General features: G+C 33.7%; 1 protein-coding gene and 1 long non-coding RNA gene across 2 annotated transcripts; one reads left to right on the top strand and one right to left on the bottom strand.

Annotated features, from left to right (window-relative positions):
• Positions 1-1,197: 1,197 nt before the first annotated feature.
• Positions 1,198-2,730, bottom strand: LOC129946597 (uncharacterized). Its single transcript, XR_008781625.1, has 2 exons — positions 1,610-2,730; positions 1,198-1,538 (listed from the first exon to the last, which is right to left on the bottom strand). It is a non-coding gene; the product is annotated as an uncharacterized LOC129946597 (long non-coding RNA).
• A 3,190-nt stretch (positions 2,731-5,920) lies between these two features.
• On the top strand, positions 5,921-17,530 carry LOC129947611 (ankyrin repeat and MYND domain-containing protein 2). Its single transcript, XM_056058242.1, has 3 exons — positions 5,921-6,276; positions 16,164-16,928; positions 16,993-17,530. Exons 1-3 carry the CDS (start codon positions 6,079-6,081, stop codon positions 17,236-17,238), a joined length of 1,209 nt encoding a protein of 402 aa, XP_055914217.1. The 5' UTR covers positions 5,921-6,078; the 3' UTR covers positions 17,239-17,530.
• Positions 17,531-25,373: the final 7,843 nt, after the last annotated feature.

Raw genomic sequence — 25,373 nt, 5'->3', positions numbered from 1 at the left:
AATGTGTATAGACTATCGAGCATTGAACAAACGTACAGTAAGAGATCCTCATCCAATACCATTGATAGACGATTGCATTGAATACCTGGAGGGGAAGAAGGTTATGACCTTATTAGACCTTAAGAGTGGGTTTTACCAGGTAAAGGTAGCAGCAGATTCAACACAATTAACATCTTTCGTAACCCCGAACGGTCAATGGGAATTTCTTAAAATGCCTTTCGGCCTTAAGAATGCGCCCAGTGTTTTTCAGAGATTCATAATTCAAATTTTTCGTGAATTTATAGACAGAGGAGATATAGTTGTCTACCTAGATGATATATTAATTGCTAGTAAAACTATTACTGAACATTTTGAGATACTTACTAAAATTTTATGTTGTGTAGCGAAGAATGGGTTGGAGCTCAACTTGTCAAAATGTCGCTTTGCATATTCGAAACTTGATTACTTAGGGTTTAAAGTAACGGAACATGGCATCCAACCTAGTGATTCCCATATTCGAGCGATTGCTCAATATCCTGTGCCTAAAGACAGAAAGAAATTGCATTCATTTTTAGGACTTTGTTCATACTTTCGCAGGTTTGTCGAATCCTTTTCAAGAATAGCAAGACCTCTTTATAATTTATTAAAAGCTGAAACTCCTTTTAGATTTACTTCCGAATGCGAAGATGTTTTTCAGACTTTAAAGGAACGGTTAACATCTCCACCTGTATTGGCAATCTATAGTCCAAGGAAAGAAACAGAACTGCATTGCGATGCAAGTTCATTAGGGTATGGTGCAGTTCTACTCCAACGACAAGAAGATGATAAATTACATCCGGTAGCATTCTTCTCTAAAAGCACCACTGATCAAGAGGCCAAATACCATAGTTTTGAATTGGAAACTTTAGCCATAATTTCAGCTTTACGTCGGTTCCGTGTTTATTTGCAAGGTATTCCTTTTACAATCGTAACTGATTGCAGTTCTTTAACAATGACACTGAACAAAAAGAATGTTAATCATAGAATTGCTCGATGGGCCTTAGAGCTGGAGGATTATGATTATAAGGTCAAACATCGTAGTGGTGCCAATATGAATCATGTTGATGCCTTAAGCAGATGTAATGTTATATCCGTTATTGACTCTGAGGATGTTGATTTCCAACTCAGAGCAGCCCAAAATCGAGATGTAAAGATTTTGGAAATGAAAAACAAACTATATTTAAAAGATAATAATTCGTTTTTAGTTCAGGATGGTATTGTCTTCAAAAAAAATAAAAATGGTAAACTTCGATTCTATGTCCCATCTGAAATGGAAACTAATGTTATAAGAATGATCCATGAGAAAATTGGGCATTTAGGTGTAACAAAAAGCTCTGATCAAATTGGCCGTCACTATTGGTTTCCGAATGTTCAGGAAAAAGTTGAAAAATACATTAAAAATTGTATCCGTTGCATAATGCACTCAGCACCAGTTCGATCTAATATACGCAATTTGTTCAATATTCCTAAGGAGCCCATTCCATTCCATACAATACACTTGGATCATCTTGGTCCTCTCCCTTCAATAAAGTCAAAGAGAAAACATATATTAGTGGTAATAGATGCATTTACAAAGTTCACTAAATTATACCCAGTTGTATCTACAAGCTCAAAAGAAGTATGTGCAGCACTAAGAAAATATTTTGAGTATTACAGTAGGCCATCAAGAGTAATTACTGATAGGGGAACCTGCTTTACATCACTAGAGTTTAGTTCATTTGTTATAGACCAGAATATAGATCATGTTAAGGTGGCAGTTCATTCGCCACAGGCCAATGGTCAAGTAGAGCGAGTCAATAGGGTATTAACTGGCATGCTTGCTAAGCTTTCGGAACCAATCGAGCACTCAGATTGGGTTGTTACTTTAACACAAATAGAATTCGGACTAAATAACACTATACATCGCGCTATTCAAAATACACCAAGTCAATTGTTATTTGGTATTAACCAAAGGGGAGCAGTAATCGACAAATTAACAGAATTTCTTGATGATAAACAATTAAGTCAACTGGAAAGAAATCTTGAATTGTCAAGAGAAAAGGCTTCAGAAGCAATCACTAAGATTCAGGAATATAATATTAAATATTTTAATGAGCATAATAACCCGGCACGTATATACGATGAGGGTGATTATGTAGTAATAAAAAATGTAGATACAACAACCGGTGTAAATAAGAAATTGGTTCCAAAGTTCAGAGGCCCATACGTTGTTTACAAAATTCTACCTAATGATAGATACGTAATACGCGATATCGAAGGTTGTCAAATCACACAGCTGCCATATGATGGCATTGTCGAGTCTCGAAATATTCGACTTTGGAAGAATCGAGACTCTGAAGGTTCGGTTGATTAAGGGCGACACCTACCATCTCATGATTATAACTTAAGACTTGTTTGTTTAATTTAATCGTGGGCGATCAAATTGTCAGATTGGCCGAGTTGTAGTATAAAATTAAGGCAACTATCATTAATAATGTGTAATTCCCCTTATGTTTAGGTTTCAGAGTTTCGTAGCTAGATGTCGCACGCTGAGCGCGAAACTCTGAAACCTGAGACATAGAAGCGAGACAAAAGGTTGTTTGGCTCGCTCTCATAAAAATTTGTATTCTAACGACTATTCTTTTCAACGGACGCGCCCAAGCCAGTCGAATTAGATTTGTAGTCTTTAAATAAGAGTTATATTTTAATAAAGAAATTATATACCACAAACTCAACATTTAAATTTTTTAAATTTGATTTTTTCCCCCAGCCCACTCATTGGATTCTGTTATTGGTCATATTCCAACATGTTAAGAACTGAGTATTGTTCGTTTGAAATATCCAATTGTGAACGTCAAAGTGATACGTGTAAGCTCTTTTTATTTCCAAGTAAAGGGCAGATGTTGCTTCTCATGCACTGAATAAGAAAAATATTTGTTCCTTACAGAGATGATTTTTATTCAAAACTCTCAATAGAGTTCTCAGGAAAGGTTTGACGTTAAAAAATTGCCTGTATAATTTTTTCGATCACACGTTGACATGTGTGAAATTCGAGACGTTATTATTTTATTGATAAATAGGCTAGTTTTATTTACCTTTGTCTGGCTTTAAACAAATTTTAAGTAAAATTAACAAAACAAAAAATAAACAAAAATTCAGCTTCTAAGGTTGACCGACTTTCCTTTTTTTAGATGAACGTATTATTTATCAAATTTTAAAACTTTTTGTATCGTCAGCTTGGAGGTAAAAGTCATTAAGTCATTAAAGTCATAAAATTTTTCAGGAGAGCAATAAAACGGCAATTCGCTCATTAAAAATAGAAAGATGATAATTCATTTAAAATTTCCACTCAATTCCTTTTTTAATCTAATTTTCAACTATATTACCTTTTTTAAAATTAACACTTAACTCATAGTGAACGAAAATTTAATTTTCACACTTAATGAGTTTTAAAATTGCACTTAGTGACTTTCACTTCCAAACAGATGATATATATATGGAACAGACATTTTTGTTGAAGTCTCCTTCCACCTAAATGGCGCTGCCTTCCACCTAAATGGCGCTGCCTGTACGAAAATTTAATGTGGAACCTAAGTTTCCAAATGTAAGTTTTGATAGGATACTTCGTTGCCAAACTTTGAATATTGAGATGGTAAATAGAGACGAGTTTTGAATTTGCTTCAGATTGTATTTTTGGATGAAGTCAAGTGTATAGAGAGTATCTTGGTAAATGAGATGTTATATTAGTGGGTAGGTTGGTGTAGGTAGTAGGTCAAGGAAGTATGAGTTACAAGGTTAAGTGTAAAATGGAAAAATAGAATTTTTCAACGGGTGGTAAAAAAGATTCTTGGGTGGTCAAAATGACTTTTTAATTGGTCATTGTCCAAATAAAAATATATTGCCCGTGTACAAACAGCTACAATGCCTTTACATTGCAATTTTCCAGTATAAAACAAAATATATGGGTATACCAAATAAAAGTAAAAACAAAAGGTGTCATCATAATTTTCACGATGTTCACTTAATATTTCATTTACTTCAGTTTCTAATTGTTTCAACGTATTAACTGCCACGTGAATTTCAATGTTCACGTGAACAGACATAACATTTTGATGTTCATAATGTAAATTAAAATTTAATTTTATTCTTTGTTTGGCTTTGTAAAATGCTTGTGTAGTTTTTGAAGTGAAATCTTATATTAAAATCTTTACGTGCACCAAACTGACAGTTTAAAGTTTATACAAAAAAATTGCTGATAACAATTATTGGATATTCCTTTTCATGGTGTAAGTATTTAAATGTGTGTATGCACAATGTTACTAATACTTGTCTTCCATACAGTTTTTTTCCAAGATAAATTTTATTTTCCGGTCAGCAGGATGCGTTAACTTTGACGTTTTCCTAAAAAGTGACATATTTAGGAAAGTGCACAACTTGGTGTCAAAAACCATACAAAAACCAACGTTTAACAAGTTTGGTGAATATTTCAAGTTAAAGGTCTTGCGTATGAGAGCGAATAACGAATAGACGAATGGGCGAATGGACGTGGTTTTACACATTTCAAAAAGTCAATTTCAAACAAAAACACATTTAAGTTATATTAGTTTTCACTTATGTTAGGATAATAAAATTTGCATTTTGTTCTTTAAAACAAGACAATTTTGTAAAAACAATTTGGTAGTAACGAACTGCAGTGTGATTGCTACGAACTGTCAAACTCTATTCGCGTTCCACATACAATCCACACTGCAACGAATAAATTGTTAACGCTCAACTTAACCTCAACATTATATCGCTCTTGTTTTGTTTGTTGAAAAGTTTAATTATAAATTGACAATTCATCGCTGTCTGCGAATAAAAATAAAGCTCATTTGAAAGAAAAGTCAAAATATGCGAACATTCACAGTTCGCAGTTCGTAGCTCATGTGCAAGATGCTTTACTGAACAGATTTACAAAAAAGAATCATTATTTTTACCGGACTTAATTTAACTTATCGATTTTTTTATCATACCGATATGACGTAATGTAATAGCTTGGACTTCCAGTTCATTTGTCTAGTTTTTATTTCTATGACCACACAGATTTCTGTATTTTCAGAAATAGAAACATTTTTGATTTTTGCTGTCGGAAATCAGGCAATAAAATTTGTATAATTCTAATGATCAAAAATTCTCTTTTACACAATTATAAAAAGATGAAAAAAAAAAATGCAAATCTAAGTGAGAATTGATAGTGAATAATTGGGTACGTGACTGTTTACCTCCGCGCGCCGGTTTATCTCTGCCAGTTTACCACCGCTGGTTTACCTCTGGACCGTTTACCTCCAGAGCAGGTAAGGTAGTTTGAAATGTGTCTTATTTTGCTCACAGGGTGCTTCTTTGGTAATGCAAGGCCCAATCTTAATGCTTTTGGCGTTTTATATCATATTGCCACTCGGCAGAGAGTTTATTTATTTTAAACAATTTTTACGAAACCTACTGGACTGAAATTTACTTACTTTTTCAGAGGATAGAAGACTGTCCTTACAAAACAAAAAAAAAAAACAAAAACTTACTTAAATGTCAAATTAATATTTTCTTTATAATAAAAACTTTGTGGAAGTGCCATAATTCATTTCATAAAAAATAAAAATAAAGAACAACACAAAACTAAATGTCAAAAGTTTTTAATTAGAAGGTAGTTTTGAAAATAATAAACTATCTTACCTGCTCTGGAGGTAAACCGTCGACAGGTAAACCGGCGGTGGTAAACTGGCAGAGGTAAACCAGCGGAGGTAAACTGGCAGAGGTAAACCGGCGGAGGTGAACTGTCCCAGCTCTGTCAGTCTCTGACTGAGAAAAGTCTCAGAAATATAAACTGACCAATTATATTTATTTCCTCCTGGCAATGTCGATGCGATCTGTCAATAGAACTACTGTCACTGTCATTTTCCAAAGAGCAAGTGCTGTGCTGCTGCTGCAAGGACATTGACATTTTTTTAACGCCAAATCTACGTATTGTTGAAAATTTTTGTGGTATAAAAATCTTCATTTTCACAATAAAATAAATAAGAAACACGATTAGGAAAATAACATCAAAACATGTCTGAAAATATTGTTATTAGTGATCTACAAAAACAAATCTTTGAAAAACTATCAAAAAATGAAACGAACGAGTTCAAACAGTTGATAACCCATATCAAGTCCACGGTTAATTTTGTGGATGAAAATGGAATGAGCCCCCTGCAGCATGCGTGTAGTAAAGGAAACATAGAAGCAGTTAAAATTTTGCTGGATCAAGTAGGTGAAAATACTATTTGTTCGCAAATGTAAAACAAAAATATAAACACAAACTGTATTTCCATAATTTTTATTCTTTTTACGAGAAAAATTTACTAAAACAAACTTAAAAAATAACCAGCTAGGATAACTACTTATAAATATCTTTTTTTAATTAATATAATTTTTAATATACAAATAATATCCTTGTTGCTCTTTAAATTCTTATGAATAGAGTAAATTGGATAAAGTTTTCTTGTCGTGATTGTATCAAAATGAATGAGTTCCAATTCTTTGATTATTGGTTATGTTTTCCAATTTGTTTTCTAAGACCGCAATTGCTAGGGAGCTAGTATATAATCTCATTTTGACTAGTTAAGGAAAACAGTGTCTGAACAATTGTGCGTACCAATAAAAATAGGACTTTCACCGGAATGGCATTTATGTTTGAAAATTATTTGAGATTTAAATTAAGTTCTTCGAATTGGTTTTCACAGCAGATCTCATTTGTTGGACAATTCATCGCGTTTCATTGGATTTTTTTTTGCGATTAACTTTATCTACCCTTAATGTACAGATCCGTAACATCAGTTTTTGAGACAGCACTCCCAAGGCATTGGAAATGTTCGGTCTTGACAACAGGCCTTGTCTGTAGAATAATATTCTGTTGGACGGAGTACATAATTTTTGCCTTTTTGCTATTCATCCTTAAACAACTTGACTCTCTATTCACCTGAAGCTCTTGCATATCGCCAGTGCACAGTGGTTTTTTGTATGGGAAGGGCGGTCAAAACTCAAGCATTAATTTAAAATGATAGAAAATAAAACCTGTGATTTATTTTAAATATTATTTAATTTTATTAATGATTTTATAGTATTTTTTGTTTATTTTTTTTTTAGTATTAAAGCAATAAATTCAAGATATCTTGAGACAATTTCGATTTATGTTTTTTTTTTATTTCTTTCGTTAGAAAGCAAAGGGTCTGATGTTAAAAGTAGTCTGTGTTAGTTAACAGCCTAGAAGTTGTCTAGTATTGTTCGATCGACAACATTTAACGTCTTTGTTTTTCGCCTCTGCTGCCTCTGCAGTAAATTATCCTATAGGCAATATGGCATTTTTCACAATTTGTTCTTTGTGAATAAGTACTTTTGTGTACCGAAGCTGGCAATGGTTATATATTTGGAAGGATTCTGCACTATTTGCAAAACAACCTGCCAGATTTTCAAAATTACAGCACATCTTTCAAGTATAGATTACTTAACGCCAGTTATCTTAGACTATAAAGAAGGGTTTGCAAAAAATCTACGAGCAGTATTGCTATCGTTTGTTTTGGCTTGTCAACTATTAATCCAATGGTTTTAAATTCTGATTGTATTCGTTTTTCTTGGCGCTCAAAAGAGGTTTTTCACTATTTCCGGTTCGCTAGATTAATGAAGAATTCAAAGAATCTTATCCACACTTGCAGTGGAGATATGCTAAAATCTAGAAATTCTTCGTTTATGGTTCTTTGTAAAGAGCTTTGAGCCTTTGAATATCATTTATGTTACTGGGCTTTGCTCCGCAAATATAACAAACATGTTGGGAAGAAGTATGTAACAAGGCATTGAATACTTTACCGTCGACCATTGTCAATTTGAGGATGCGTTTTACATTTAAAGAGCGGTCAGTTACTGTAATTATTGTTCCAGTTAAGTTATTAACTGGAACATCTGATATCCGTATTTTCTCCGACAGCCAGGCCGCTATCAAATCTCTGGACTCTGTCTCTACAAACTCTATAACAGTCCATAACTGTCGAGCATCTCTACTGGAGATGGCGCAACAGTTTAATATTCACCTTTGCTGGGTGCTGGGCCATAGAGACATACCAGGTAACTGTAAGGCAGATGAACTCGCCAGGAAAGGTACAGTACAGCCCATCCTACCACGTTTGGCAAGTACTGGCATACCAATCGCTACTTGTAAACTGCTACTAATGCAAGACGCTGCGAGGAGGGCAGGCACCAGGTGGACCAAAATCACCACGTGTCAAGCCACAAAAAACATCTGGCCAACACTGAATTTAAAACGTTCAAGGTGCTTGCTCTCTCTAAGCAGAACGCATATAAGCTCGATAATAGGTGTCATAACCGGACACTGTCTAATAGGAAAGCACGCCACGAGACTAGGCGTATTCTCAAATGACTTTTGCAGAAGCTGAATGGACGAGGAAGAGGAATGGGCCATTAAACTGGCCCAAGTGTGTCCGTTTCCATCTTGGACAGCCACTATAACCTAACCTAACCCTAAATTATTAAACTGGACTGTCCACTGCTTCCATCAAATTCCCATTTCAAGTATGATCACCTAAATCAAGAGTTTATTTAGTCACACTGAAATTTTTGTTTGTACATTAAGACACACTCCTTTATTCTACCTCCTGTAATTAGATTAACACTAGAGACAGTGTTAGAATTGCAACTGAAGCTCTATCAGTTGTAACAAACACGAGACATTTTCACCACAAACACACACAAAAGAAGTCCAACCCGTCAAATCTTCGGTCAATAAGTCTTCTTCCGAGCATCAGCAAAATTTTCGAAAAGATCATTAATAGGGCTCTGACTAAGTGGGCTGCGGACAACAAAATAATTCCGGATAAACAGTTCGGGTTCAAGGCGGGTCATGACACAATTCATGCTGCGTCTAAACTCGTTTCTGATATCCAATGGAATAAATCAAAACAACAATGCACAGGTGCTGTTCTGCTTGATTTGGAAAAGGCCTTTGACACCGTATGGTTAGAGACTCTTTACCTCAAAATGAGCAGGCTTGGCATAAGCAAGCCATTCTTGTATATACTTTATGATATTCTTAACGGTAAAAAGCTTTTTGTCAAAAGTGGCAATGTAACTTCTAACACAACATTCTCAATTAAAAATGGTCTTCAACAGGGAGCGGTGAATTCGCCGATTCTCTTCAGCGTTTACACCAGCGATCTGATAGGTAGTCTTACAAAGGCAATTGCGTACGCCGATGATCTAATTGCGTACATAACGGCCCGAAAGGTTGAGGTTATTAGAATTCTCTTGCAGCGTGATTTCGACAAGATTCAGCGATATTGCGACGACTGGAAACTGAAAATAAATGTCCACAAGTCGGAGACAATTCTGTTCCGGACTCCGTTGGCTGGGGCCACGAGGGATACGTGCAAGAATTGGCGCAAGATGGTCATCGTTGACCTTCACGGGCAGCCATTGGCGAACAAAAGTGTAGTGAAGTACCTTATGTATATGGTTAGATCAGTATTTATATTTCGACAGACCTATAAATGCTGCTTTGACCAGGGCCAGAGGAGCCTCCGCTCTGACGAAACGGCTGTTTTTTAGCAGTCGGCTTGACCACAGAGTGAAGGTAATTTGCTGCATGGCCCTCAAACGGCTAAAGATCGTTTATGGTTGTCCTGTGTGGTTTAACGTTGCCCATTCCCAGATGGAGAAGTTTCGGGTGTTCGAGCAGCCGAGTCTTCTTATGTGCATTATTATTCCAACAAGGTCCTATACAACGGGGCTCCAATCAACAGAATTGACAATTTCGTGATGGTTGGTAGGATATTTTAATTATTACCCAAATTAGTCTCCGAATTTTCAAAAATGTCCTGTTGGGATTCTACAATGCGTTGGATAGTTTGGTTAAGGGACCTTGAAGGATAACCTCGGCTGAAGAATCGGAAATGTTGATTGTATCCAGTTCTGGGTAACATTTTTGTTTCGCTTAAAGGACCTTTGCATAGCTTGGAAAAATATCAATCTCAGTTTTTTGGTTTACTAAGTTCCTGCATCATCTGAATCAAGTTGTCTTACTTTGAGATTGTCTGTAGACTGGCAATGTTTCAAAGCATAAACAATGTCTTCATCGACTTTAACGATTTTAGCGATTCGTCTCCTCTTAGTGCGAGACGAGCTTTTTAAAAATGGGTTTTTTAGTCCTCCTCCGAAGAACTAAAGTCTTCGATGAAGTCAAGCCAAATCCTATTTTTAGATAAAAACACATACATAGCATATAAACCTTTTTCTTAGCTTTTAATTTGATAAGTTTCTTTAAAAATGGTCCTTGTTTCATTAATTTTGGCATCACTGCTTCCTTTCTTCGCCGCATGCTATAGGTTAAAAATCTAAAAAAAAGTGGAAAACAGTGTTTTAATTCGGGTCGAAATTTAGGACTTGCCCAAATTTGCTCAAAAAAAGTGTATATATTCTAAAAGCAGAAAAATAACCCCAAATTATTCTATATGAATCATTGTGGGATTTTATGTGAATTTGATGTTTTGGCTCTTCAGAAAAACACGAAATATGAAAAAATTCAAATTATGCACCATTTTCAATAGGGGTCCAAACATTAACATCATATATTTTTTTAAGAGAATTATTAAAAAGCTATTAATATACATTATTTTAATATTCACATCACCTTTTTCCAAAATTTACTTTGAACAACATACGAAAAATGGCTAAACCGCAATGTAGCATTTTCAGACTAACGGTTTTTATAAAACTGACTGCCAACATCTAATTTTATAGAAGAAACCTTACTGCAAAATAATTGTCCCGTTATCGTAGATACATTTTATTGCATTCAAAAAATTAGTTCGTTCAACCTTGAAATTTAGATTTTTGGCCTAATGGGAGAAACCACTGTGCAGCGTAGTCTAAATAATTAAGCAAAGATAAATAATAGGTATAAGCTTTCATTCCTTTTAGGCTTTGCTATCTATTTTTGTGATCGTGAAGTGAAACCATATCATAGTAGCAAAAATTTCTTAAATTATCTTTGACTAAATTTATTTTTTCTCTCTTGACTTCTGTCAATAACCCTTAAAGCCGTTTGTTCAATCATCTCTAAAATAGGTCTTTGTAAAAAAATTACGACACTAAAAAATAACGAAATTGAAAAATTAAGCGTTCATCAATGGAACATAGACATATCAATCATGATAAAAGAATGTTTCAAACTGGCGAAACAAATGTTAAGGACTTAAATTTCATACATTTTAAAGTGGCAACTAATTTTAAATATTCAGAATCAGCATTTGCAGATGAAACTGGCGCAGGTATACAATTGTGAGAAAATTAGTTTTAAAAAATGCCAAAGGGATAGGAAGTCTTCCTAAAAGAATAAATTAGCAAAAATTGGACTATTAAATAACAATTTAGTATTATTGAAGGCAAAATGATAATAATTGTATGTTATATTCCTAACTTTGATTCTCATATTTTTATTTTTATGCACTAAACCAAAAAAAGTTGTTCTTTTGTTAGAATGCAATTATTTATTGAGTTAATTGCAATCAAAAAATACTTACCAAAAATAGTAATTTTTTTTAACCTCCAGATTAAGTAAAACAAATTTTTTTAAATAAATTATTTTTGTGAAATACTATATAGCACCATTATCCAGTAGGCTTTATCAGGTTATCTCTTTTTAGAACGGCTTAGTTTTTTCATGTCGCCAGAGTAAAAAATTATAAGAAAAATTAAAAAAAATGAAAACAAACAAACTTCACTTGATATGAAAAAACTTATTGCTAACTTGTGAGACGAAAAGAAAGTCTAAGACAAATCGCTGATATTTTGAAAAGCCACATTCCACAGTTCAGTACGTTATTAATTCTTACAACGAAAAAATAAACGGATTTTTAACAAGACCAAGACAAATTGATACTAAACAAACCAGAGGCGTATAGTAAGGATTGTACAAAGTAACCCCAAAATTTCGGCAAAGGAAATAGCGGAAGACCTCAATAGAAACAAAATTGTTCGAGCTCATCCACAGACGATAACTAATTTTTTACAATCGGAAGACTTTAGAGGTTTTACGCCTCGAAACAAACCACTTTTATCCACCATAAATGTGAAGAAGCGCCTATAATATGCCAAAGAGTATATAAATAAGCCGAAAGAGGTTTGGAATTCCGTTATTTATACCAACGAATCCAAATTCAACATTTTTGGATTTTGTTTGGAGAAAAGGGGGTACACCGTTAGATCCGAAGAATGTAAATTGCACAGTAAAACATGGCGGAGGCAGAGTTATGGTGTGGGACAATGAATAAGTTTCATTACCTGAACATCTTGAAACATAGTTGAAGAAATACTGCATCAAAATTAGACCTTGGAGATAATTTTAGTTTCGTTCATGACAATGACCCAAAACATTCCTCGTTGATAGTAAAGGAATGGTTGTTACATAACGTGAAAAAAATTATTATTTTTTGTATTAAATAATTTATTAAAGAAAATGTATTTGACTTAATCTGGAGGTTAAAAAATCCCTTTTTTTGGTTAGTATTTTGTTTTTCTTTATTGTAATTAAGTCCATTGATAATTGCATTTTAACAAAAGAAAATCGACTGTACAACTTTTTTTTTGGTTCACTGTATTTAATTTGAACATCATTGAAAATGTTTTTATTAAGTATTATGATCATTTTCATTAGATTTCTGTTAAATTTAAATTGTTTTAAATAAAAAGTTTTGTGATAATAATAAGCAATTGTAACAAAAGTTTAATAAAATATTTTTTTTTTATGTTTTCTAAGTATACTTTCTACATAATTTGTAACCGCTCTTTCATTTTCGCTTTTAGAGCTGATTATCATTTCCCATGGTCTGTCTAATCCAAGGTAACATACATTAAAACATGCTAAAAATAAAGTAGTACCAGTGGCATGATGGTTAGTGCGTTGGACTGTCATGCCAGAGGTCTGGGTTAAATCCCTGCTTGTGCCATCCAAAGATTTTTTGACGGGAATTGTTTCTGCGAGGAATTGACAAATTCTCCAAGAGTAATTCTTGTAATGAAAAGTCCTTTCTAAAATTAGTCATTAGGATTCGACTTAAAATTGTAGGTCCCTTCCATCCCTTACAACAGTACTCGCACGCAGGAATGGTCACTTGACAGCGCATCACCTTGCCTAAAGCCTTTTTTGACATCCAAATGTTCTGTTAAGTTGTTTCCAAACTTTATGGAACAGCGCGAATTCTCCATGTTTATACTCCACAAACAGACGAGTTTGGCAGGGATGCCAAAACTAGACATGGCTCAATATCTGTAGCTCGTCCCTATATGTGCTGTCATATTCAGCCTTGAAATCGATGAAGAGATGACAATGTGAATATTTGATCTACTGTATACTTTTTTGGTGGGTAGGTCCAGGTTTCAAATGATATATTATATTTAATACTAAAAATAACTTTAGGTTTGAGGGTCGTAGATTGAAAAATGATAACATAAATGTTACTAGTTGGCAGTTATTTAATTGAGGTCTATTTTTTACTGTTAAATTCGAGCCTGTTGTAAGTGCTATAGATGTTGTTGGAAATATTACGCATAACAATATCCAACCTTAAATTATATCGCGAAAGCTTATTTACCTGACCAGTCACCTGACCAAAAGGCTTGAATTTTTCCATTTTCCATATGACATAAGTGTTTAAGCAGTATTGATATTTTTACACCTAGAAACGAGTAGCTCAAGGAGGCCTTTTTGCACAGTGAGGTTGCACGTTTGCAAAAAATTTTCTCAACGAATGAAAAGAAAACGAAAGGTTTTATTTCTCAATTCACTTGTTTACTGATACCATTAAATAAATATTAAGGGTTTGTTTCCTATATCTATATAACACGCGGCTATTTTGCCAGGTTGACAACAAAACAGAATGAATGTAAAAAGTATTTATAATTTTTTAAAAATTTACAGTTCATTATAGCCGTTATATGTATATCAAAGCGCAGTTTTGCAAAATTCGTAAAGTTTGACAACAATCATTTCATTCAATAAATTTATCATTTGATCTTCCGATAAAAAGTCTTTTCTAAATACATTCCTTCTGATTTCTCTGAGAATGGGGCTTTTTCCCAAGAAGTGGACAATATCCTCTATTTCTGATATTACACTCTAGGGTTAAATCAGCTCTGTGTGGAATGAAATTTAAATCTATTAGTTCACTACGTAGTCTGACCATCATTGAAATCAAACGGACATTATTGGAAAACTTAAAATAGTTGTTCTCTGAAAAGTTATGATTTAATCTACTGTAAGTTGTTCTGTACAAGGAATAAAACGCTTCAGCAATGTATTTAGCTCTACATTTCTAATCAACCTTTGAAATGACTTCATATAAGATGTTTTTAGTAGTTGTTCAATCCTCGATGAGTAAATTGAAATTAATTGGACATTCCTGCACAAGATCTTGCTATTCTCGATACCAACTGTTTTGATCTTGTATGGCTTTTATTGCCACACTTTTCACGACCAGTAAATCATTCATTTTAAAAATGTTAAGCAAGAAGTCCGCCTGCAATTTCAATGTTTTTTTAAACGAAGGAGATACCCGTTTCCAGCATTATAACGTAGTTTGGTGTATTTTTTGGCAAATGAAATATTCTTTTTGTAAAGTGCGTTAGGAGTTTTTCAACCGAATTGTACTTTTTACATCCCCATACCTGCAATCCATATAAAAGTATGCTCTCAGCTACTGCTTCAAATACTTTAAACTTGGTACTAGGTGCTATATACTGATTCATAAAGCATTTTCTCAAGGTTATATTAATAGCAGTTTTCTTCTTAACCAATGTCTCCTTCAAGTGTTTTTCCATATTTAAATTATTTGTTACAATAATGCCAAAGTATTTGTATTCTCGCACACATTCAATATTTTCACGATTAAAGCTCCATTTTTCATTTGATGCATTACGTCCACCACCACGTTTAATAACCATCACCTTCGATTTATCTATATTTACTATTAAATTCCATAGCTGAACATACTGGTAAACCCTGTTAATCATGAGCTGCAGAGTTTCCGGTGAATGCGAGTTCTTCACATGTTCATACAGACGCCCTTGTTCCTCTATATATGTAGGTGCTCAAGAACGCGACCAAACTTCAACGATATTCCAAGGCTGTACAGCTTATAGAATAGTGCACCTTGATCGATTGTATCAAAAGCTGCTTTAAAATCGATGAAAAATGCATACAGCTTTTTCCTTTGTTTCAAGAAAATCTCTGCCAATCTCCTGAATACAAAAATGTTATCTATTGCTAAATATCCTTGGTATAAAACTATCAATTCCGTTAAATACTCTTTAAACTGGTAAATTTGAAACGCTGAACATTTACTTCAGGACCTATGTCCAGGTTTCTGTATAATAGCTTTTAGGGAATATTAGTGGTAGAAATTGCTTTTTACAGCTCTCTTAGCAGAAATAGTTAACCTTTCTCTATTTCTTGATCAATCGTTCACTCAGACTTCAAGCACTAGAGGAACAGATCAACTAACCTCATTGTAACTATTTAATGGGCTTAATTTTAAAATGCTCTGTTCTCAGTTAAGAATTAAATAGCCAAGATCATAGCAACATATAATAGGCACTAGCCTGCAGTTAAACATGAAGCAAAGTAGTTATGGGGACCAACAGGAAAAACAAAGAAGAAGGTCCTCCTTGAGTTAACCTGAAAAATTAATTTTTTGCTTCTGATGTTTTGTTAAGACATTTTTTTATCAAATCTTTTGAATTCATAGTTTTAGAATCAAAACATTGCAACCAATCGGTAATTGGACCAATGAAGTTGCTTTTGATCGCTATTTCTACATAAATATGTTCCTATCATTAAAAGGTTATTTAAAGATGATACAGATACACGCATTGCTGTCCATAAAATCAAACAGAAGTAAAGGAAAAACTATTTTAAGTAACAGCGAAGTAGGCAAGAAATACTAATATTAAGACCATGAAGATTGAAGCCTTTATTTTGGTGGATACAAATTATTTCAATAGTTTTTTTTTCAATCAATGTTGTTTTTTCCTTTTGAATGTATATTTATTCAGTGAATATTAATAATAATATTTATTTTTTTTTTAAACAGGGTGCTGATGTGAATTTCAATCAACATGGTGCAAACTACACGTCCCTTCATTTTGCAGCTTTATCTGGAAACAAAGATATATGCAATTTACTATTAGACGCTGGAATTATTCCAACAACGTTGAATTCAGTCTCGAGAACAGCTTCTCAGATGGCAGCGTTCGTTGGAAATTATACATGTGTCGAAGCAATAAATAATTACGTGCCAAAAGCTCAAATTGAACAATTTACCAAAATTCAGGGCAACCAAAAAGAACCCTGTTTGCCACCTCAGTTGCTAGATAGTTTTCATAAATTTGTCATCGAAGTTAATCTTCATCCTGTTCGTATTGCGCTCAATTTACAAAGAAACGGAAATCTAATAAAACATTTGCCAAAACTTAAAAAAGTTCTCCAGCTGATGACCGAGAAGGAAATGCATAAAAAGTGCGACATAAACGAATTAATGGCATTCAAATATCATTATTTGCGTTGGACAATCTCTGAAATAATGCGTTGTGAGGAGCAATGCCAACTGAGAAAAGAAAAGAACAACGATTCCGATGGGAAGCACGATTTTATTGAATTGTTTGTTAAGCGTGTGTTAAAAGAAAATAAACAGGGACAATTGGAGTATGTAGAGTTTACTATCAGAGACTGCGTTCGAGAATTTCCGTTCAGGGAATGTACGATATTCCGTCAGGTTGTATCGCAATTAGCCAATAAAGATTCACCGCCAGCTTTATTTGTCTTGAGAAGTGCCATTAATGGACAGCGTGGGTTTATTGTAAGTTTTTTTTCTTTTATCTATGATTTATTTTTTAGATTTAATGAAATTTTATATATTTTAGGATGAAATATCATTCTGCAGCACTTGCGGCGAAGAAAAACCCGATAAAAAGTGTTCAAAGTGCAAAGCAGTACAATACTGCGACAGAGAGTGTCAACGACTACATTGGTTCATGCATAAGAAGACATGTGCCCGGCCAACATCGGCTGCTGTAAATTCAAATCATCTTTCTGGGACAGCAGAAAACAAACATGATATAGACGCAGGTGAAATTCAAGAAACACTCAAAAACCTGGTGGTTAGTTAAGAAAGTAAAATCTAATATTATTGAAAAACTTGAAACACACTAAATTTGTATTGCCTCCAAACACACATTTTCATTTTTCGTTTTTATATTGTAAACTTAAAAAATCAACTATCTGAATGAAATAATTTAACACAAAGGACTTGTTGCGTACGTAACAATTTAACGTATATAAAACATTCTAAAAACAAATAATATTAAATAAAAATACATACTGTGCATTGCAGTTGACATAACCCTTTTTTTTGTCTAATTATAAGCTTATACGAAATAAAATATATGTGTTTGAAATAAGTGAGATCGTTTTTTTTTAAGAAAACAAATAGACTTTTTGTGTTGCATTATTTTTGCAGTGCTGTGAATGTCATACTTGGAGTTTCTTAAAAAAAAAGAAATATCTCAGATTTTTCAAGAAACAATTACACAAAATTCTGATGACAACATTGAACTAAACTTTTGCAAAAGTATTATATAGGTAGCGAATATAAGACTTTTGGAATTTGTTGTAATTTCTTATTAGTTTTTGTTATTTCTTATTAGTTATGAAATGACTATTCATTTGACACTACCTGAAGTTTTAGAAGTTTTTATGTTTTTGAATAATTAGTTTTAGAGTTAATTTTTAGCGCTGTATTCGAAACCAAATTTCAATTTAATTGAGGTTATCGGGAACTTCTTTTCCCATGGATTTGTTCCCGTATTCGAAAAATTGGTATTGGGAATTTTTCGAAATTGCGAAAAAAATTCCTATGGAAAAATACCTATCGGCAACTTTTTTTCATGGGAAAATCTTGTGTTTTTTCTCTGAATGTTTCCCCGTTATTTAGTTGTCGGAATTGGAAGCGGAGCAAATAATGTAAGCAATTCTCGACAAAATAATAATGAAAATATTAATACAAATTTATCTTTTTAAGGTCGAATTCAACAAATACTCACCAAGTTCACGTTTTAATTAGTTTTATGGGAAAAAAGGAGATATTGCTCATGGATTCCCACAAATCGGTCTAAGGAAGATGTATCAAAATTCTTAAAAAGAACTTAACAGTTTGGGCCCACCAACGTACGTGAGGAAGAAAATGTCTGAAAACAAAAGACAAACAAAAAAAACAACCGGTTGAGGCCTAAACAATAAGTATAAATTTAGTGCGTTGGAGGAAACGATAAAACGAATTTGTGTCTTAGAAGAATTGGACGCTTTAACGTTTGGTCTCCCAGCTGAACATTGAAAACAGAACTTCAGGTCTTTGTCCTACAAATAAGTCAAAAAAAGGCATTCCTTGTGACGTCGCTTTGGAACGAGAAATTGAAATCCAAACGAACTCTGCAATAAGGTTGAAGAGACAGTTAAGGCTATAAAGCGAAACCAAAAAGAAATGGAATACCATTTCAAAAAAAACATATAGGTCCAATGACAACATTAGTGAGTTTTTGCTTTGTATATGAAAACTATAGTACTCTCATGGTGGTTGTCGAATAGGTTGACATTTGCACATTTTGTATGGAAGTTCTTGTGGAGAAATTTATTTGCAGACGGGAGACTTACGAATATGATAATTTAAAACAGAGAAAAATAGGGAAAGACTTGGATTTTTACAAGAGTTGGAGTGAATAGGGAAACCTGGGGTGGAATCGGCTAAGATGATTGTTGCCTATCAATTTTTTGATAGTCAAATTGAATATCATTTTCATTCCGTCTGTGTAAGATGATTCAATTCAATTCAAATCGATTGAACAATTTCAGATTCAAATTGTCAAAATTCGTTGTTGCCTTGCTGAAGTTTTAAATTGATTCTTATAAAATATCTAAATAAAAGTTACAAATTGGCTGATTTTGAATAAAATTCTTACTTTTATTGCTTTTTTTCGAATGTCGTAAGCTTTGTCGGTCACAGGAATGTGTTTTTTAAAAGAAACAAAGTGAACTAAGAAAATTGTCCAGTCGTTTGTGTAAGCGTCTGGTAGCTCTATTCGGAATAAACAAATTTGTTTGAAAACTACTATCACATTTTTTTGTGATAGCTTTTTAGGTATCAATTTGACTATCACCTTATGTAGATCAAATTCTATCATTTTGATTGCCATTTGTCAACAATCAATTTAGCCGATTCCACCCCTGCGTAGTAAGCAGCAGCTGCTTTTTGAAGTTCGTCCGAAAATGTTGAATTGTCTATGTAATCCATCTCGTCCTCCAAAACGTAGACATCGAAAAGTGTATCATATGAAACCTCCTGCATTTCTGTGATGTCGTCATCATCAACACCTTCTTGTAGCTCATAGAGGTCCACATCTTCGTCGTTAGATATCTCCTCCACTACTTAAACGATCTCCGTATCCAAAATGTCGTCTTCGATGTGTACATCCATGTCATAATTCTTGTCATTTTCCATATCTCTTTTGCAAATCGGCTTCCTTTATAAGCTGCTCCGCTCTTGCGCCCTCATATCCCGAGTGTTCCGTCGTCGTGCTGAAATTATGAAATATTATTTACTTGAGATATCGAATGAATCTCCAAGCGGAAGGGTTACGTTCGTAAGAATCTCTATTGCAACGTAGCATAGAAAATAAGTTTTCCGCGACGTCGGTATTTAAAAGTTTCACATCTTAGCTTCTCTTAAAGCTTCTAATGTGTTAATGGAAACCATTAAAGACGTTCTCGCTGAAAACTTGTGTCGCTAACCTAGCCGACATCTTTTCAAATCCATTAGGATTGATGTATTCTTGAGTGAGTTTCCAGAAAACTTCAAAGGTTTCCTCCTTAGAGTCCTCCTCAAAAACTTTGTTTAACACTCGCAAATCCACAACATCATCACCTAAACGGGCGCAATGCTTGAGAAGTATATTTCTCACACATTTGAAAAGATGTGGATAGTCATGGACCAAGAATATCCGTTGGTTATCAATATGAACGTAAGGATATTCTTGGATTGGGTACGTTGCCAACGTTTTGTATGCCAAAACTTTGTAAGATCCTCGCAGCTTGTTGCAACCATCTGTAGTCTACATTCCATTACACCCGTTATGATTTTTCTTAAAATCTGGGCTAGGATTGATCCATTAGGAGATCCCACGTAATAGGCGATGGTCTACTTCCAATTGGTATTGAGTCCTCTCAGAGTGAATACCATAGCTTTACAGGGTATAGTACTCATCCTGCCAATCTCCCCGAAGTCCATGAACCCGTATATGAAGTCGTCTTTAATGTTATACTCCAGTTCACGTTAGATAGCCATTTCGTCGAAAAGTATGACGGTCTTCTTCTCCATTGAGGTGATTTCCCTTGCCTTTTCGGTCAGCATGGTCCTTATTTGGTTGCTAAATCATGCTGGCAACCTAATTTCCGAATGCCATCGGTAGCTTACCGATGGCAGCTTAAAACCTAAATTAATCATGAAAAAATAACACAATGTAGACTTTTCACTAGTATTCCATGGTGCTTTCTTCTTAAGAAAGAGTTGCGCGAGAATAAAAGTTCGCAACTCTTCAGTAAAATCTAGCATTCAATCTTCTAAATGTATATTTTGCTTTTTGTTTCTTACTTTTGAGCGTAAAACTAATGCGCATACTAGTTTTCCTAGTGGGTTTTGGTTTTGCCACCCATTTGTACGTATGGTACCCGGGTGACTGCAATTTAGTTGGTGTGATGGGCAAATTTTCGAATGTAAGTGTTTCCTTAGAATACACATTCTGAGATTTGGCAGCCAAATTAAAAAAAAAACATCTACTGCTAGATTCCAAAGGAATAGGTGAAGGGGATGGTTGTGCTATTGCACGACAAAAAAAAATCCAGGGGTGTTGGTGATAATGAAAGAGGCGAACGTGAAGTTGTAGGAGTGAAAAGATGGGGATGGGTAGAAGTTGTTGGGAGAAGGTGCGGACGTGAGTTTAGCTCTTCCTTGCGAAGTGCACCCGTATCGCTTTCAACCTTGACCGTACAGGCCGTCTGATTTTTCGAATCCCATGCCTCCATAATAAGAGTGCAGGAAGGATCATGTAATACTTCATTGCATAAACAAAGCGAAAAGAAGAATAGTGGAAGCGCATCTTTAGCAAGACGATTTTGTGTATCTCGCACAATAATGTCTTTCGCATAAAAATGCGCTGCGCACATAAATAAAATCTTTTCCGATTTTAAATCATTGCTATGCTTTAGCAAAACTTTACTTCTTTTGTGCTTGGGTCCCTTTTTACTAAGTTGCAGAATTTGTACACAAAAATTACAAAATATTTTACACTGCTCTTAAATAATTACCACAGCACTTTAATAATCACAGCCACAAACACAAAACAATATATTTTTCAAGAAACGAATGTAGTTCTTTTAAGAATTTAATTTTAATTAAACGGACACGAAACGAAGACAGTAATTTGGTTGGCACTAAAAATGGTTATGGGGTAGTCAGTTTTAATTTGAATTGTTAAAAATACTTTATACTTTATAATATAGATATATGTATGTATATAATAGATAATTATAATAAATATAAATAGGTAAATCCAAAAGTTATTTTATAAAAAAAAACTTACAATACAAAAAAAGTATGTATGTAGCTCTACTTTTTTATAAATAATCTTCTTTTCGGAAAATAATGTAAATTGAAAAGCAAAACAAAAGCACAATTAATTTAAAAAACAAAAAAAAAGCCAAGTGGTCAAATCAAAACCAAATAATCAAAATGGTTTAATAACAATGAATTTATATCACAATGGTTAGAATATGCAGTTAAAATTTAAAGTTTGAAAAATTTAGCACAAATTCTATATTCTCAGTTTCTTCTCAATTTTAATAAAAAATTTGTATTTTAACTTGTGAAATTTAAATCAAATGCGATGTATTCAACAAATCTTAGCAATTGAAAAAAAAGCAATTGATTAAAAAGCGCTAAAAATTGTCTGGGAGCAAAACTTACACATCGATGTAAAACAAAATATAAAGACAGTAACAACAATCTTTTTTTTTTTAATTCACAAGCACTCAAGGGGTTATTAGTACCATTTATATGTTTATATTTAAACACAGTGCGAGCGTTAGGAAAATAGGGAAGGATTTAAAGGGAGATACCGGTGCACATTGGTCTTAAAGATCTGATCATCAAAATGGGAGGGAAAAACAGAGTTGGCCAAAGCATTCCACATTCTCGATGTGCGATTTAAGAAAGAATCTCTTTACTTGACAGTACGCCCGAAATTGAGCTCAGGGGTAAATTGATAAGCATTCCTAGAAGTGCGAGTATTACGGCTGAATTGTTTAAGGGGTGGAATGCAACTGGCTAATTCGACAGAACATTGTTTGTAAAAATATCTATAAAACAACGAAAGGCATAAAACATTGCGACGGTGTTCCAGCGATGTAAATGTTTAGTTTACAGTTCTGTCGCCTATCATTTTTAAAGCCCTTTTTTGAATTCTATCCAAGAGATTTAAACTTGTTTTGGGGGCACCTGCCGAGATATGCGAATTATATTCAAGCTTTGGACGGATAAAAAGCTTTGTAGATTATAGCCAGATCAGAAGGGGTGAAACATTTCTTGCATCGTCGGAGAAATCCTAAGCACCTGGCAGCATTTTTTGCGATATCGAATATGTGATCATTCCATAAGAGGTGATCTGTGATATTCATACCGGGTACTGAAAGTTGATTAGTTTCCTGGATGCAAGTGCCGCTCATGGATAGCGGCATCGGGGGTGGGTTACGCTTTAACGACAGGAAACAGCATTGAGTTTTCGAAGCATTAAATTTTACCAGGTTTTTGATTCCCCATTGGACAATGCTGTCAAGATCAGAATTTAATGAGCTTATCATACGCTAACGTTCGCTGACATCCGAAGGACAAGGATATAAATCTAGCTGAGGGTACTGTCGTCGGCGAAACAGTTTAATGGATTAGAAGTGACAGATAAAAACCATGCTTTTCATATACAATCCTACCGTACAGAATACCCAAAAGGCCAATATCCTTTATATTTCACCTATACATTTCATCTTTACATAGGAAAATACTGTTGAGCTTAAAATGTATCAAACCAAAACAAACCAAAATAAATTTGAGTATATTGGTTCATTTCTCCTTAATCATTTGCTTCATTTCATATTTATTCTTATAAGCAATAGAATTTTTCAAAGTCTCCCTATTTTTCTCTGTTTCGAATTATCATATTCGTGAGTCTCCCGTCTGCAAATAAATTTCTCCACAAGAACTTCCATACAAAATGTGCAGACGTCACCCTATTCGACAACCACCATGAAAGTACTATATACATACATATAAACATGTAAAATTATATGCAGTAAATTCAACAAGTACTAAAGAAGTATGTGCTTTCCTAGATAAGTATTTCGAATATTATAGTCGATTTCATCGAGTTATTAGTGATCGTGGTTCATGTTTTTCGTCAATTGATTTTGGTTCATATTTACTTCAAAACAATATTGAACATGTTAAAATAGCTACAGCCTCACCTCAAGCTAATGGTCAGGCTGAGCGTGTCAACCGCATTCTTAAGTTTATGTTACTAAAATTACTGAACCAATTCAACATTCCGATTGGTCAAAACTTTTGATAAGAGTTGAATACGATCTTAATAACTCAATTCACTCTACTACTATTGTTTCCCCTTGTCAAGCTTGCGAAAGTATAGAGTTGCATCAACAAAAAATGTCTGAATATTATGCAAATGTGCATAAACCACACGTAACATTTTCAGAAGGAGATTTTGTAATGATTCGAAACATTCTAACATTTACAACTTGATCGAGTCGATTAAAATGGTCAGGATGGCCGAGTTGTAAGAGTATCTGTTTTAAATTACTTTAATTCAATAATACTTTTTATTTTTGTATATAAGCTGAGTTTGACACATATAAATTTAATTTTAAGATTTATTCGAAAAAACTGAGAGATCAAATGAAAACATCTTATATTTCTTAATACATTTATTATACGTATAAGTACATTACTTTTTACTTGTTTGTAATATAAAAAACCTTAGAACATCTTTTTATAGAAATTATTATTTTGATGTTTTCAATTATTATTATTATTCTTGAGCTGAATGTGAACAGACTTTGTTACTTAATTATTATTTCAATAAAGAAACCTTTACAACAATAGAAGTCTTTACATAAGATTGATCTTTAAATCGAAAAAGGCCATAATATAGTATTAATGTTATCGCACTACATGTTTTTTTTTATTTTGGAAGGTTAGTTGATATTTTATTTATTAAAGAAATTATTTTCTAAAAAATAAATTTTAAAAACCATGAATTTCTACAACTACAAAAATTTAACTTGAGAGCGCTGCATCTGGTTATTCCTAGACTTACATTTCCAACATTTTGGAAAAATAAAGGAAAGTTCCATATTTACAAAAAAAAAAATATTGAAACAAATCTTTATATTACAAAATTCAATATTAGCATAGCACCCTCCGAGGTGCAGGGCTCTCACTGCCTACATGAATGCAAGTAAAACTAAGCTAACAAAAATCCACTTTAAAAATTTGTCATTTTGTTTAGATATGTACTTAAAGTTATTGGGCCATAAGTACGGTATCGATATGCATTACAAATATGAGGAAATGTATTGTTTAATTTTTATATCTGCATACAAAATACGAAGACATATTATTTGTGCATAGGTTGACCTACTTAAAATAAATAAATAAAAGGACACACTTTATTGTTCGTATGAATTCAATTATTTAGCGATTGTTTGCACAATGTACATATGAGTACCTCATAAGGATTATCTCTTTTCAAGACGCTACATAGAGGACAAAATACTGAAACACAGAAATACAGATTGTTCTAACAAAGTGACAATAGTTTCATCTGGCGTTTCGGTAGATCGGTAGAGTGCCAATGTACTGCACATATATACTCGTAAGAAGGGATTTCACTTGAGTTTTATTATATTCTAATGAGTTGTTACTTATTCACCCACAAAGAGGTCTATAATGCAGACCTCGAGTAGGTATTATGAACTGAAGTGGTATTAAAATATATACAATAAATTCTATCGGAGACGCCAGGTATCAAGAACCATACTACCAGCACCGTTGCAGTGGTGGTGGCGGCGGCGGCGGCCATACCGCATTGTGGACATACATTGCGGTGTATGTATATGTCCTTATTTAATC

Source organism: Eupeodes corollae, chromosome 2, assembly GCF_945859685.1.
Source record: "Eupeodes corollae chromosome 2, idEupCoro1.1, whole genome shotgun sequence".
Taxonomy (NCBI): domain Eukaryota; kingdom Metazoa; phylum Arthropoda; class Insecta; order Diptera; family Syrphidae; genus Eupeodes; species Eupeodes corollae.
This window is presented reverse-complemented; position numbering and strand designations above follow the sequence as displayed.